The sequence below is a fragment of the Mauremys mutica genome, chromosome 12 (assembly GCF_020497125.1).
Source record: "Mauremys mutica isolate MM-2020 ecotype Southern chromosome 12, ASM2049712v1, whole genome shotgun sequence".
NCBI classification, from domain to species: Eukaryota; Metazoa; Chordata; order Testudines; family Geoemydidae; genus Mauremys; species Mauremys mutica.
The window spans coordinates 14839734-14856526 of record NC_059083.1 but is presented as its reverse complement, the minus strand read 5'-3'; the positions used below and the strand labels follow the sequence as shown (position 1 = coordinate 14856526).

The 16793-nt window shown below is 48.5% G+C and overlaps 1 protein-coding gene across 1 annotated transcript; it reads right to left on the bottom strand.

Moving 5' to 3' along the window:
* Positions 1 to 1411: 1411 nt before the first annotated feature.
* On the bottom strand, positions 1412 to 4754 carry LOC123346589 (zinc finger protein 620-like). The gene is made up of 4 exons (XM_044984064.1): positions 4586 to 4754; positions 2829 to 3008; positions 2262 to 2375; positions 1412 to 1927 (listed from the first exon to the last, which is right to left on the bottom strand). The coding sequence occupies exons 1-4, from the start codon at positions 4752 to 4754 to the stop codon at positions 1806 to 1808; spliced, it is 585 nt and encodes a 194-aa protein (XP_044839999.1). The 3' UTR covers positions 1412 to 1805.
* Positions 4755 to 16793: the final 12039 nt, after the last annotated feature.

Genomic DNA, 16793 nt, shown 5'->3' with positions numbered 1-16793 from the left:
TTGATTGCGTATAAAAGTTTTTCCACAGGCTAAGTGGTTACAGGGTGTCTCCCTGGGTGGATTCTCTGATGTAAAACAAGGGCTGACATCTATTTGAAATGTTTGTCCATAGTCTAAACACTATGTGTGTTTTGCCTGATGTTTAGAAGGGCTGAACTGATTCTGAAACTTCCCCAGAGTCCAAGCACTTATGGTCTTCCCCTTGTATGGATTGACTGATGTTTAACAAGGGTTGAACACTGCATGAATCTTTTCCCACAGTCTGAGCACTGATGGGGTCTCTCTCCTGTGTGGACTACTTTATGTCTAACAAGGCCTGACTGCCGTATGAAACTTTTCCCACAGTCTAAGCACTTATGGGGTCTCTCTCCTGTGTGGATTGCCTGATGATTAAGAAGGGTTGATCTCCTTATGAAACTCTTCCCACAGTCTAAACACTTGTGGGGTCTCTCTCCTGTGTGGATTATCTGATGTTTAACAAGGTCTGACCTCTGTATGAAACTTTTCCCACAGTCCAAGCACTTGTGGGGTCTCTCTCCTGTGTGGATTCTCTGATGTGTTTTAAGATGTGATCTCTGTGTGAAACTTTTCCCACAGTCCAAGCACCTATGGGGTCTCTCTCCTGTGTGGATGGCCTGATGTTTTACAAGGTCTGACCCCTGTATGAAACTTTTTCCACAGTCTAAGCACTTATGGGATCTCTCTCCTGTGTGAATTGCCTGATGATTAGCAAGGCCTGACTTCCATACAAAACTTTTTCCACAGTCTAAGCACTTATGGGATCTCTCTCCGGTGTGGATTGCCTGATGTTTCACAAGGTTTGACCTCTGTATGAAACTTTTCCCACAGTCTAAGCACTTATAGGGTCTCTCTCCGGTGTGGATTGCCTGATGTTTCACAAGGTTTGACCTCTGTATGAAACTTTTCCCACAGTCTAAGCACTTATGTGGTCTCTGTCCAGTGTGGATTGCCTGATGATTAGCAAGGCCTGACTTCCATATAAAACTTTTTCCACAGTCTAAACACTTATGGGGTCTCTCCCCCGTGTGGACTGCCTGATGTTTGACAAGGGCTGCCCTCCGTATAAAATTTTTCCCACAGTCCAAGCACTTATAAGGTCTCTCTCCAGTGTGAATAGCCTGATGTTTAACAAAGTCTGACCTATGTACAAAACTTTTTCCACAGTGGAAGCACTTATGGGGTCTCTGTCCTGTGTGAATCCACTGATGATGTTTAAGATTTGATCTGTGTGTGAAACTTTTCCCACAGTCCAAGCACTTATGGGGTCTCTCTCCAGTGTGAATAGCCTGATGATTAACAAGGGCTGACCTATGTATGAAACTTTTCCTACAGTCCAAGCACTTATGGGGTCTCTCTCCAGTGTGAATGGCCTGATGATTAACAAGGGCTGACCTATGTATGAAACTTTTCCCACAGGCCAAGCACTTATGGGGTTTCTCTCCTATGTGGCTTATCTGATGTGTAGTCAGTGCTGACTTCCAATTCAAAGAGTTCCTGCCGTTAAGGCATTGATAGGGTTTCTGTCCCATGTGGCTTCTTCCATGGTCCAAGCACTGAAGTGATTTCTCTCCAGTATGAATTGTCTGAGGTGAAACAAACTGTGGTCCCAGAACGAATCCTTTTCCATAACCAAGGCATTCATGGTGTTTGTCTTTCCTAGGGGTTGTCTGCTGGGCTGTGGGATCCCTGTATCCTTCCCCACAGATAATAAATTCATCCATTTGCTCCCTTGAGTAGTTTCTCAGCAGCCTCTCTGACCTCTGCCAATTTCCCCAGGCTTCTCCCTATTCCAACCACTGGGAAAAATTCCCTGCAGCTCTTCCCACAAAGGTCTCCTGTGGTTCTCCGTGCCCAGGAACTTCCTGTTGTTGATTCCTCTCCTTTTTCTCACTCACTGGCTCGTTACCTGCTGGGAGAGAGACAATCCAGACAGGAGTCATTGTGCCCAGGAGAAAGGAAGAGGAAGAGCACCGAGGGAAAACCCAACATTCGAAAGATGCACAGATGGAGCAACTGGATTCTACTTCCACTTCCCACCCAAAAATTCACAGAGAAGGAACGTTGGGAAGGAAACAGCAGCAGGTAACAGGACACGTGGAAAACGATGTCAGTGATATCTGCTGACTGCAACCCTGCCCTGGGTGAGATGAGGAAGAATGGAGGGCACTTACTGATACCATATTTTTGGGATTCTCAACTTTTTCCTCCATTCCCCAGATGGTTTGAGTGTCAGTCCTCACCTGTGTGGGCACCTCTTGAGATCTCTCTTTCCTCGCAGGCCTGTAGATCGGGCACCCACGGCTCTTCCCCTTGTTCCAGCCAGGTGATCAGGTCAGGTTTGGGAAGGGAGAATCCTGTGCAGGTGGTGAAATCAGAGCAGATCAGGGTGTGTGGAGGATTGAGAGAGCGTCTGTCACAAAGGACATTCCGTGGGCGGAACCTGTCCCTGTGCTGTGCTGGGGGAACATGGAATCCAAGAGGACAGGAACATGGTCACTGAGCCCCTTTGAGGGAGGCAGATGTCTGGGGGAGGTGACACCCTCACTAGAAGTTCCTGGCATCTGTGCTCTCTGGGGGCCCTGCTGACGCACCCTCAGCTCTGGAGTGGGGTGATTTTGTATATCCCTTAGGTTTTGACACCCTGATCTCATTTCGAGAGTATATGGAGTTGCAAGTCTCTCTCACACGGCAGCTGTGCATTACAGAGCCCACTCCCCTCCAATCTAACTGACCAGGGAAGAACCTGACTAGTGACAGACACGCAGACTCCTCGGCTTCTAATAACCGAGGAGCCGGGAATCCCTTACCCAGCGAGGTCACTGTCTCGTAGTTCTCCTGCATGACGTCCCTGTAGAGGGCTCTCTGAGCGGGGTCCAGCAGAGCCCCCTGCCCCTGGGTGAAATACACAGCCACCTCCTCGAAGGTCACCGGCATCTGAAACAACAAGAATCCCCCACTCAGCATCTGCTGCCCCAGCCGCAATCCCACTAGTCATGGGGGAGGAAGGCCAGAAAAGCAGAATCCCACCCCAACCCTGCTCAGAGAAGCCAGGAGGCTTCAGGGGGTAGGAGATGGTGAGAGCTCCTTGTCCCCCCAGCACACGGAGCAGGGCAGGGTCTTCTCATTTCCCATATGCCTGCCAGCCACAGGCTGATACGGGAAGCAGAGCTCTGAGCCGGGGACAGGAATCCCGACAACTCCCCCCCCCCTCCGCCGTCGTATTTCACAGAAGCCTCTGGCCAGTGGGGGTGTTTCATGGGTCAGAAAGTCCCCCCCCACCCCTCCAATGAGCCTGTTCATAAAATCAGGCCCAGATCGATCATGATCCAGCAGGTTTATCAGACCCCGTCCCCTCCTTGCCTCACCTTGTGTGTTTCTTGCCCCTCCCCCTCTACAACAAATCCTCCCCATTCCCCCACAGCTCCCTGCAAATCCCCTACCTGAGCTGTCTCCATCACAGCCATTTCCTTTCTCTGTCCTTTGGAAGACGGGACGATCTGGAGCGAAACGTGGACGCAATTCCTCAGCCTGTGGGGGCGAGAGGGGCGATGGGGGAGGTTACAGAAGGGGCTTCAGTCCATGTCACACCCCCTCTCCCTGCAGACAGACGCTCTGGGCTCTGCCGCGCTGGGAAAACCCTCAGTCACTTTATCACAACATAGATCCGGCCCCTCCCCCCAGCACTGAACCCCCTGTGACACCAGTAGGTCCCTCCAAGGGGCCCTTTGTGCAGAGTCATTTCCCTGCCCGGCTCCAGCCCTTTCCGCAGGTCTCTCCATCACCTGCAGGCTCAGGGGCAGGTGTGGTTAGAGGGGATTTTCCCCAGACGGATTTTGCTGAGAGCTCCTGATTTCTGCGCTAACAAGCTCTGTTCTACGCTGTGTTCCCAGCGATCAATAAACCTTCTGTTTTGCACAGCTGAGTGAGGAGGTGGGTGCAGGGCCCCTGTGGGGAGCGGGTCAGGCTTCTCCTTAGGCTGCCCCAGAGGTTCTGGCTGGGGCTGTGCAACCTCCCTGGGCTCCGGGGATGGGGAGGCTGCGGCCACATGCTCAGCAGGTGTGTGTGGGGGGGTTATTGGGGGTACTCAGGGGCTGGGGCCCTGCCCCTACAGTGGGGGGAGGGGCTTGCCTCCCCCAGCCCTAGGTTCACCCCCCACCAGCTGTTCCCCGTTCTTATCCCTAGGTCCTAGGATGGAAACCCCTATAAGGGGGGGGGCGCGGCAGGGCCCCACCATTCTAGAGCCAGGGCCTGTGCTACCCCCCCGCCCTGGTTGTGCCCCTGTCCTGGACCCCGCTCCTTCCCCGGCTCCCAGCTGGGCCCCTTCCCACCCTGGATTCTGTTTGGCTGCCCACCTTCTGCCCCTCCCCCCGCGCCCCCGCTCCAGATCTCCCTGAGCTGCAGCCTCCGTCCGCACCAGCGCGGCCAGGGGCGGGGAAACAAAGCAGCCGATGTGGGGATTGGGCGGGGAGGGATGGAGGGTAACGTGATCCTGCCCCGCACCCACCGGCTCTGCCGGCAGCTTTCCCGGGCCCAGGGCAGCGAATCGAGGCGGGGTCTCTCCTACCTTCCTCCAAGCGGCTGCGAGTCACTTCCTGCTGCCGGGACGGACCCCAGCGATCGCTCCCCGCAGTGCCGCCTCCCGGCTGCTCCTCGGTCCTAGCGGGAAACCCACCGATCTGCGCTTCTCCCTCTGGTTCCGGCTCCCAGGACAGAAGGGAGGGACCGTCTTCCATCTAGCGGGGGGAATGAGTGACACATTTTTCCTAAAATAGTTAATTAACTTAAGGAGAAACCAGTAAAGATGCGCAGAGGTACGCGGGGAAATGGCCCCGCTATTGGGGGGAACTTTCCTGACTTAAACACCCCCGGGTGGAATCGAATAGCGGAAGGATCTGAGTCCTCGCTCCCTTCACCCAGAGCCTGCCTGACCCCGAGGGCTCCACTTCCACTCTGCTGTGTGGGAAAGTCCTTATAACCCCGACAAGCTGGGCCCAGGCTTCCTGAGGGGCCCGTCCCCCACCCTGGTTGTGACCACTCAGGACACGGGCTAGAGCGTCCCCACTCTGTGGCACTTCTTCCGCTCTTGATGCTTCCCTGACCATTGTCTATGCCCCAGAACAAATGCAATTTATTAAACAGCAGCTAATAAAAGAAATCAGGAAACAATGGGGAAGGCGAAAGGAAAAACACTTCGCCCCACTCTGCGGGCCTGGGGGAAGCACAAACAGCGTCTGTGGGATGCCCGGGCAGTTCACAGTCTGTCCCTCCCCCGTCCCAGGCCTCCTGCCCAGGCCCTGGCTGTGCTGCAAGGATGCTGCAGATCAGACACATGCTCTGGCAGTGGCCACACGCCCTCAGGCTCTAGGTGACAGGACCCTTCTTCCTAGTGTCCCTGGAAAGGTGCAAATTCAGAGGGCAAATAAAAAGCCCCCGAACTTGGTGATCCTTGAGCACTTCTGGCTGCTGACCTAGTTCTGTCCCTGCCCTCTCCCAGGGTTCCACGGGGTGCAGGCCATGGACTGGGCACCCCTGGGTGGTGGTAGGGGGGAATTCCAGTACGACAGGGATGACTGCATCAGCTTCCATGTCCAGCTTTGGGCCCCTTACCCCTTCTGTGTCCCGACTCCCCCCCTCCTAGAGCACAAGTGACCCAGGCTTTCTGAGGGGCTCATCCCCCAACCTGGTTGTGACCGCTCAGGACACGGACACAGTGATGGAATTTCTCCCCTCTGGATGCCTCCCTGATCTCTGCCCTAGCCAGTGTCTATCGCTCAGAACAAATACAATTTACATAAACAGCAATTAATTAAAAAAATATGGACATAGTCAGAAAGGAAAAAGGAAAACTCTTTGCCCCACTCTGCAGGGTTGGATTAACTTTTCGTGGGCCTGGTGCCAAACGTATTTATGGGCCCCCATGGGGCAAGGTGCAGGGGGCGGGATGGTCCGTCTCCAGAGGGAAGGGTGGGCTGGGGGCAATGAGGCACAGTGCGCTGGGAGCGGCCTCGCTCTGCGCAGCCCAGCAGAGGGCGCGGTTTACAATCCAGCCCAGCCCTGTGCTGCCAGCGTTCCCCTTCCCCTTGCGGGCGGGCCCCCACCACACTGCCCCCCGACCGGTCAGTTTTCCTCCCCTGCCCAGACCCTGGCCGGCCCCCTCCTCCGATTTGCCCCCTTTGCCTCGTTTTAACCCCTGGAAAAAGCACTCAGCGCAATCGGATACTTAGGGCAGGGTGAAGGGCAGTAGCTTCAGCAGATGTTACTGAGCACGCTCAGTTCACCGTAAGTCGCACATTCCTACAGGGAGCAGTTTTCTGTACTGCACCTGCGGGAGAGTTAATGAATCCACCCCAACGGGCGATAGCAGCTATGTCTGTGGGAGAAGCTAAAAAAAAAAAAAAGCCAATTGACTCTCCTTTGGCAGGAGGCAGGTGTGACAGGTTGGATCACAGAAACTGATGTGCCAAGACTACTTCTGCCCCTGCTTTCCCTACCAGCCTGGAACTCCAGCACCGCCAGACACACCAGTCTGCTCCAACACAGACCCAGGGTCTGAACCACGTGCCCCAAAGCTGCAGACTTAACTGAAAGCAACTTAAGAAGTGTTCCTGTCTTCAACACTCAGATGCCCAATTCCCAGTGGGGTCCAAACCCCAAATCAATCCATTTTAACCTATAGAAAGCTTATGAAGGGTAAACTCATAAATTGTTCACCCTCTATAACACTGATAGAGAGATATGCCCAGCTGTTTCTCCCACCCCCCACCCCCCAGGTATCAATACATACTCTGGGTTAATTAATAAGTAAAAAGTGATTTTATTCAATACAGAAAGTAGGATTTAAGTGGTTCCAAGTAGTAACAGACAGAACAAAGTGACTTACCAAGCAAAACAAAACAAAACACACATGTCCAACCTAATACAGTAAGAAAGTGATTACAGATAAAATCTCACCCTCAGATGTTTCAATAAGCTTCTATCACAGCCTGGAGCCTTCCTAGTCTGGGCACAATCCTTTCCCCTTGTGGAGGCCAAGAATTAATTAATAAAGGTTTGAAGGGATCTTAATGTATGTTAGCTAATATAGCAGAAGTTAAGATGTGACCCTGCATGCTGTGAGATATGTGGTACAGAGAGAATTGTGTGAAGAGTCGTTACGACCTTGTGAATTGCAGTCTTGTTTTCTGTTCTAGTATTGCAGACAAATAAGATAGCGAATAGGCTTATGTATAAACAAATGCAAATGTTTACTTCTACTGTCTCCAGGTTTGCTAGCCACTGTCTGTAAAAAAGGTATAAAAATTGTTATGATTGTTTACTAATTGAGAGAGATCCGTCCAGGACAAGGGGCAACCCAGTTCCTGACACTCTCTCCCTCTTGTGTTCACTAGAGAAATAATAAAGTATTTGGTTTTGCTGCACCCAAACAAAAAGCGAGAACTTAGTTTTTCTTCGACAATTTGGGGGCTCGTCCGGGATGGCAACGCCCACGGACACACAGACGGCTGCTACGGATCGTTCCCCTTCGAACCCCATGGCGCCACAATAGAGGTAAGAGACCTTTTGAAATCTCTATTGGGTATCGGAGGAGGACTGTCTGTGGGGGACGTCTGTTTCTGCTGGGCTCACGCCATCTGAACTTATTGACAGTGCAGCAGGATCAAATGCAGAGTGGTATTGGGGAGAGGCCCCAATAAGGTTAGTTTATAGCAGTACTAGGAACTGCTGAGTTGGCCAACAGGTAATGCATAGGTAAATGCATTAGAATGCACCGGTGCTGAGGGGTTTTTACTGCCTCAAGAGGGGTTGTCATACCGCCTCATGGTATTGGTCCGGACCAGGTAACGATGCATCTTGGTTAAAAAAAAAAAAAATTTTTTAAAGAGATAAAAAGGTTAAAAAAGGGTTAAATAGAGGAATAGGGGCCTTGGTGTGTGTGTGTGTGTACACCTGTGTGAGTGATCGTTATCGGAAGATGCCCAGACTGCCCTGTGAAGCGGAAGCTAATGATCAGGACTGCTCTAACGCAAGCCCGGTAACTAGTGGATCTTTAGGAGATCCGACCCACGGTGGGCTGACTCAGCTTAGCATAGTCCGGCGAGGAAGCTGCCTGGGTCTAGGAGTGTGTGAACTCATCTTCCCTCCCCTTTCCCTTCTGTGTGGGCTACTGACAATCTGATCGTCTCCCTGGAAGCAATTAGAGTACGCGGCTTTATCTCCCAGAGACTAGCCGACGCTCTTTGCTGAAAGGAGGTGTAAGAGGGTCGTAGTCTTTCTTGTGAGTCTCTCCTGTATGTGAGTACCCTGTAGGGAGGGATTCTTAGATTCTGATCCGCTAGCGCGGACAGGGACCCCCTCAGTTGGTGTGACTGGAAAATGGGGGGGGAACAGTCTAAACTTTCCACTTTACCCCCTAAGGGTACCCCAGCATATTACATGTACGTACATTATGGTCCTAAAACCTGCAGGTATTTACATGATTGGAATCTGTACACGCGTGACAATTCATTTAAACAATGCCCATTAGAAGGTACCTTTGAGTTAGATAAACTTACATACCTCAGAGAAACCCTTAAATCACACGCCTCTGCTGCGCAGTGCGAGCAGTTTCTGTCTTGGTGGGAGGAAGCAACAAAGAGACTCCATGAGTCTCGGGTGCGGAGTCTGAAGGACTCCCAGGAGAAATTAAAAACTGAAGTACAGGATTTAAAACTTAAATGTAAGACATCCAAATGTCTTCCTGCTCCAGTGCAGCCCTCTGCTTCTCTTTATCCCCAGTTAGTTAAGCCTGAAAGTGAGGAGGAGACTGCAGAAGACATAGTGGATTTTTTTAGCAGCATTCCACAGCCGCAGCCCGTTCCTCCCACTACTCCCCCTTCTCGGACTGTGCAGGCAGTGGTTGTCTCGCCGCCGCAAATATCAACTGCACAAGTTGTTCATTCTCCTCCTTCGGAGGAATTATCTTCTTCCCTACTGACTGACACTAGTAGTCCGGTTAACCCTGCCTCTGCTGATAATAATGCCGGCTACTTTCTTAGAAGCACGACACAGGCACTCCAGGCTCCTTTAAGAGACTTGCCTGGAGCTGGAGCTGTAGGGGGGTTAGTTAAGGTACATGCCCCTTGGACGCCTGGGGATCTTAGAAACTTGGTGAAAGAATTTCCTAAAATCAGGGAGGAGCCAGTAAAGTTTAGAGAAGAGCTCCAAACAGTGATTCAGTGCTATAATCCATCTTGGGCAGATATTAATCAACTTTTACGAGCTGTACTGCGAGCTGAAGTTCAGCAACGGCTTAATAGACAGGCAGCTTGGCCTGATGCCGACCCTGGTATTGGGGATGATTTGACAGAGGCTAGGAATCGTCTCTTGACCTCTATTTCAGAAGTTTGTCCTAAGAAAACAGATTGGACTAAGATTGCGAATTGTAAACAGAATAAGGGAGAATCCCCTGCTGATTATCTTGATCGACTGACTAAGGTCTTTGAACAGCATTCGGGAATTACTGATCCAGCTGATAATGCCAAGGAAGCGGTAGGAGCTGCTTTTGTTCAGGGACTCTTGCCAAAAGTTCAGCAACCATTAAGAACTATTTGTATTGGCTGGCAAACTAAACCCCTTTCCGAATTGGTGACAGTTGCCAATCATTGTACTGCTTGCATAGACCAGAAGAAAGAAAGTAGTGAAACACAACTTATGGCTTTACAGTTACGAACTTATCAGAACAGGGGTCGTGGGGGAATGAGAAGAGGACGGGGACGAGGTCGTGGGAGAGGTATGGGAAGGGGTTCCTCATATCCTGCCCAGAATCCTGCCCCGACTGGGAGCACTGCATGCCACTTGTGTGGTCAGGAGGGACACTGGAGGAATGAGTGTCCAAATCGATTTGCTCAGAATCCTACTCAGTTCCCAAATCCTGAAGCGCCTGTTTTTTCCCCACAAGGAACCCCTTACTAGGACAGCCTGAGGGAACGTAACTGCATCATGAATCCTTTAATTCCTATTAATCAAGAAGGCCCATTTGTTGATTGTAATATTGCTGGAAAATCTGTTACTTGTCTTGTGGACACGGGGGCCAGTAGGTCTGCTCTGAGATCCTCAGAGTTTCCCTCTGTTCCTTTGTCCACTTTGTCTGTTAATGCTGTGGGCATTTCAAACTGTCCTGTTTCGCATCCTGTCACAGTACCCCTCGAAGTTTGTCTTGGCCCTTTGGAAGATAAGCATTCCTTTCTACTCAGTCCTTCTTCTCCTGTGAATCTGCTGGGAAGAGATCTGTTGTGTAAATTAGGTTGTACCATTTACTGTACACCAGATGGCGTATTCTTATAGGTTCCTGATGAGAATACAAACCTGGTGTTGGCCACACTCCATATATCCGAGCCAGCTGCGTCGAGGTCACCTCTCAGCCCTGACCTTGTGCATTTATTGTCACAAGTGCCCCCCCATCTCTGGTCTCGTCATGCAAATGAGGTGGGACAGATTAGAACTGCTGAACTGGTTAAAATTCTTGTGGACCCTGCTAAGCTTTTGCCAAGGATTCCACAATACCCACTGCGTCCTGAAGCAGTGGCAGGCATAGCTCCAGTTATAGAATCTTTATTACAACAGGGTATTATTGTTCCCACAATTAGTTCTTGTAATACTCCTATCTTTCCTGTAAAGAAGCCAGGAAGGAACACCTATCGATTTGTTCAAGACCTCCGTGCTATTAATGCTGTGGTTTTGCCTTCTTTTCCAGTGGTTCCAAATCCAGCTACCATTCTTTCTTGTATTCCACCGTCAGCCACTTATTTTACTGTTGTGGATTTGTGTTCAGCTTTTTTTTCTATTCCAATTCACCCAGATAGTCAGTATTTGTTTGCCTTTACTTATAAAGGATGTCAGTATACCTGGACCAGGTTACCCCAAGGGTATACTGAGTCTCCATCCCTGTTTTCTCAGATCCTGAAGAAGGATCTGGATGATGTGGTTATCCCTGGAAAATCAGTACTTATACAGTATGTGGATGACCTTTTGCTGGCGTCTTTCTCTTTTGACTCTTGTAAAACTGATTCTCTGACACTTTTAACTGCTTTAGCTGCCAAAGGTCACAAAGCATCCCAGGAGAAACTCCAACTGTGTCAACCCAAGGTTCATTATCTTGGTCATGATATTTCTCATGGCAAGCGTCATTTATCAGACTCTCGTATTTCAGCTATTTTAAATATGCCTAGGCCTGGTACTATTTCTCAAATGCGTACTTTTCTGGGCATGACTGGATATTGCAGACAGTGGATTTTAAGTTATGCAACAGTGATTAAACCCTTACAGGATCTGACTAAGTCTGGTACCCCTGAGCCTCTTCCTTGGCCCCCAGAGGCTGAGAGCGCTTTTGTTGCTATTAAACAGAGACTATCTACTGCTCCGGCCCTGGGACTTCCTGATTATACTAAACCATTTACTCTTTTCTGTCATGAGCGTAATGGGTTTGCTTTGGCTGTACTAACGCAAAAGCACGGGGACAAACACCGTCCAATTGCTTACTACAGTACTGCCCTGGACGCTGTGGCGGTAGGATTTTCCCCTTGTTTACGGGCTGTGGCGGCCGCGGCCCTTTCTGTTCAGTTATCTGAATCTATTGTATTGGGCTCTCCTTTGATTGTGTGTGTTCCACATGCTGTAGCTGTGTTGTTGTTGAAATCTAAGACACAGCATTTATCCGCTTCTCGTCTTATCAAATATGAGCTGATTTTACTTTCTTCCTCTCATATTACTTTGGCTCGTTGCCCTGTTCTTAATCCAGCCTCTTTGTTGCCTGGGCCTGAAGATGGAACCCCGCATGATTGTGTATTTGTAACATCTGTTCTTACTCGTCCTAGGGCTGATTTACTGGATGTGCCTTTGCAAAATCCTGATCTCCTTTACTTTGTGGATGGCTCGTGTTTGCGAGATTCTAAAGGTAAATTAGTTGCTGGTTATGCTGTCTGCACTACCTGTGCTGTTGTTGAAAGTGCTTTCCTTTCTTCAGTGTTTTCCTCTCAAGTAGCTGAACTTGTGGCTTTGACTCGAGCTTGTATTCTGGCTCGAGATCAAACGGTCACTATCTATACGGATTCTCGTTATGCTTTTGGAGTAGTTCATGATTTCGGATTGCTTTGGAAATATAGAGGCTTCCTTACATCCACTGGTTCTCCTATTAAGAATGTTTTTTATGTATCTGCTCTTTTGGATGCTCTTTTGTTTCCTATGAAGTTACCCGTGGAAATGCTCTGGCTGACTCTGCAGCTAAAGCAGCGGCTCTTTCTGCACCTCAGGCTGCACATTCCTGTGTACTGATAGAGCAGCCTTCACTGGCCTCCCTTGACGATCTGGCTAAGATCCAGGAGGCAGCATCAAGAACTGAGAAGCACTCTTGGAGTGCTGCTGGCTGCATTTTACATTCTGATCATCTTTGGCGTGCCCCGGATGGTCGCCTGGTGGCACCGAAGATGTTATTGCCCTATCTTGCTCGCATATACCATGGAATGGCACACGTGAGCAAAGGGGGGATGGTTGCTGCAGTTACCCGAGATTGGTTTGCACCCATTTTCCCTTCTGTAGCACATTCCTACTGTCAACACTGTGTGATTTGTCAACAACACAACATTGGTAAAGCTGTTAAAGCTAAGCAGGCAGCCCACCCTCCTCCTTGGGGACCTTTTGTAAATATTCAGATTGATTTTATTCAAATATCTAAATGTTGTGGTTATGAATATGTATTAGTTTTAGTTGATGTATTTACCAATTGGGTTGAAGCTTTTCCCTGCAGGAAGGCAGATGCCAGGACTGTTGTGAAACTTCTGCTTAAGGATTTTGTACCACGTTTTGGCATCCCTGTGAGTATCAACAGTGATCGTGGACCTCACTTTACTGGACAGATTGTAAAGAAGTTATGTACAGCTTTACAGATCCAACACAACCTTCACTGCCCTCATCACCCACAATCTGCTGGGACAGTGGAACGCCAGAACGGGATTTTAAAAAATAAACTGGCCAAGATTTGTGCTGAAACAAACTTAAAGTGGCCACATGCCCTTCCATTGGCACTAATGAGTATGAGAGCCATTCCCAATCGAAAGACTGGACTCAGCCCTCATGAGATTTTGACAGGACGCCCAATGCGACTACCAACTGCACCCCCACTGACCTTAGCTCAGATGGACATTCATTTGATGGATGACATAATGCTTAAGTATTGTCAGGCACTAATGAAATGTGTTAAGTCTTTTTATACACAGGTGAAGGAAGCCTTACCGAAGGATCCTGTGCAACCTTGCCACTCGTTGGAACCGGGAGACTGGGTCTACATAAAGGTCCATCAACGAAAGACTGCCCTGGCTCCACGCTGGAAAGGCCCTTTCCAAGTCCTGTTGACTACCAACACTGCTGTGAAGTGTCAAGGACTACCTGCCTGGACCCATGCATCGCACTGCAAAAAGACCCCTCCACCTCGGGAGGACACTCCTACTGATGATCAGCGTACTCCTTCTTCTAGCCCTGCTGTACCTGCTGGACAGCGGAAGAAGAGGACAAGGTGATGTACTGGTGACCTCTCCCTTGTCCTCTGACGGACCTACTGTGCCTGGATTTCTTCCAGGGGCAGGGCTCTGTGCTTATGGACAAGTACCCTGGGGATGTACTGCCCTCCCTAATTGGCTTTCAGATGATGACTACCGAAAGCGCCTTGCTACCACAAAGGTTACCCCACTAGCCCCTCAACCCTGGCCATCACTTCTGTAATTTATCCGGATGTAAACGAAATTGTATATTCTGATGAGATTCATTGGCCCAGACCTTCCCATCTTAGTGATTTATTAGAATATTGCTCAGAAAGCCTATATTTTAAAGTTCAACAGAATTCCTATGAGAGAACCATTGAGTGGAAAACAAATGGATCAGTGGAAATAGGGATCCATAATATTACTGCACATCAGCCCCGAGACTTTATAAATGAAATTGATGGGTTCCATAGTGAAGTAGATATGATGGTTATTCCTGGAATTTGTGCTATGTTACCTGAAAGAGGCCCTTATTGTTATTTGGTTACCCAATTAGTGAATAATCTAACGACTACCCAAAGAGTTTGTTCTGCTACTGGAAATTTTACCTGTATTGAGACCATTCCCGTGACTGATAATGTGACTTGTACTTTATTGCAATACACTCCCTCTTATGCTATTGATATTAATGCCTCTCAGAAATATATGCAGGTCTACAACCAACAGATGTGGTATAGACCTACGCTGAGGGGAAATGTGCCAGAATATCGGTGGACTGTACTTAACACTACACTAGGGACTGTGAAGTTTACATTGCCTTTATCTAGTTTTCAGATCACCTCTACATATCCAAATTGTTCACAAGGGGCTGCCATTAGATTAGCACAACAGAGGGCCTGGGTTATTTCCTCTAGAAAGAAAAGGGATCTAGCCGGATCCTTGTGGGATGGGGCCAATTCTGCAGCTGCTGTTTGGAATATTTTTAAGACCCAGGAACATGATGAGAAATTGGGCCAATTAGAGAAGGCCACTGGCCTGATTTCTGGGGCACAGCTCACCCAAGTGCAAACCGGAGTGGGTGAGTTACATGTCATTTCCGCCCTTAGTTCTATGACCCAGAATTTATTGAGAGAGATGGTACTGAATATCACTGAGGCTGGGAAGGCATTGCAGTGGGATCTAGCATGTTCGGAAATTCAGGATTTCCTGAATGACCAGCTGATGGCCATTCGGAATGATCTAGTGCACCAAGCTTGGCCCACTGCCCTTACAGACACGTCAGGAGTACCATCTGATCTGTGGCCATGGAGACATACTTGGAGACTTTCTGGATGGAAGTGTGGACGTTCACAGTGCTCCTTCCAAGCATATGGACCGGTTAAGGGGGTGTGGGCTCCCACATACCGAATCCTGCCGGGTCCATGGGGAGGATGCATGTGGGATTGGGTGATTCACCGAGATATCTGGGAGGTCAGGCCACCTGATTCTCCTAATCGATTTTTAGTTAGTGCTCCTGGGATTACAGCTGATATTTGGATGGGGTTAGGGAATTTATGGACATTTTGGCCGTTGGAACCACCACAGCTTCAGTGTATACGGAAACTGGACCCAGGAGAAGTTGTCACTGTTTATGACAATATTTGCTGGGAGGGTAGAGGTCGAGGAACTACCCTTACAGGACACCCACTTTTTCAGGCTAATGATAGCTGTGTGTACGTTAATACCACCACATTACAAGATGTACATATTAATCTTACCACTGCTGCAGGCAATCATATCATTTACTGGCCTGCAGATAGAATGTTACATGTAGCTCTTAGATTTCAGGTATATTTTAATTGGACTAGCATAGTACCTGATCGGTTTCAGAATTTGCTTTCATTGTTGCCAGAGGTTCGCAGAATCTCTGAGTTGCAAGGGCAAATTCACATGCTTCAGAATATATATCATGCTGAACAGAATGCCTTTCATACAGCTTATAGAGTGTCTACTTTATGTACTAAGTTTGATGTATTATGCTTTGTTACCAAGACTGTACGACAACCCCATTATTTTATTCCTATGGGGATGTTATTGTTTGTAGTGTTGTTAGTTGGTGTGGGATTATGTTATTGTTGTTGTTGTTGTAAAGGACGTACTGATAGTAATACTACTTTTCATGTTCATGCTAATCATGCATTGTCATTGCATCCCATGAAAACCCCTAAGGTTGACGTGTCTCCTGTAGACTCTGAAATCCATGGTTAAATGCAAATTGAGATTTGAGGTATTTGTTGTACTAGAAGTACAAAAGGGGGGAGTGTGGAGGCCAAGAATTAATTAATAAAGGTTTGAAGGGATCTTAATGTATGTTAGCTAATATAGCAGAAGTTAAGATGTGACCCTGCATGCTGTGAGATATGTGGTACAGAGAGAATTGTGTGAAGAGTTGTTACGACCTTGTGAATTGCAGTCTTGTTTTCTGTTCTAGTATTGCAGACAAATAAGATAGCGAATAGGCTTATGTATAAACAAATGCAAATGTTTACTTCTACTGTCTCCAGGTTTGCTAGCCACTGTCTGTAAAAAAGGTATAAAAATTGTTATGATTGTTTACTAATTGAGAGAGATCCGTCCAGGACAAGGGGCAACCCAGTTCCTGACACTCTCTCCCTCTTGTGTTCACTAGAGAAATAATAAAGTATTTGGTTTTGCTGCACCCAAACAAAAAGCGAGAACTTAGTTTTTCTTCGACACCCCTGGTACAGCCCTTGTTCCAGATCAGGTGGTAACTAGGGATTTCTTATGACTGCAGCGCCCTGTGTCCTGTTCCACCCACTCACCGGTATAGATCGTTTGCATAAGGTGGGAAACCTTTGTCCCTCTGGGTTCCCACCCCTCCTTCCCAATGAAAAAACACCAGGTTAAAGATGGATTCCAGTTCAGGTGACATGATCATGTCACTTGTAAGACCCCAAGCCTTCATTCCTCCCAGCCTGACCCACAGGAAGGCCTGCCTGCAATCAGAGCCATCCACAGTCGATTGTCCTGGTTGATGGGAGCCATCAAGATTCCAAACCACCATTCATGGCCCACACTTTGGATAATTACAATAGGCCCTCAGAGTTATATTTCGTATTTCTCATTTCAGATACAAGAGTGATACATTTATACAAATAGGACGACCACACTCAGTAGATTATAAGATTTGTAATGATACAAGAGACCTTTTGCGTGAAGCATATTTTAGTTACATCATATTCACACTCATCACCATACTTT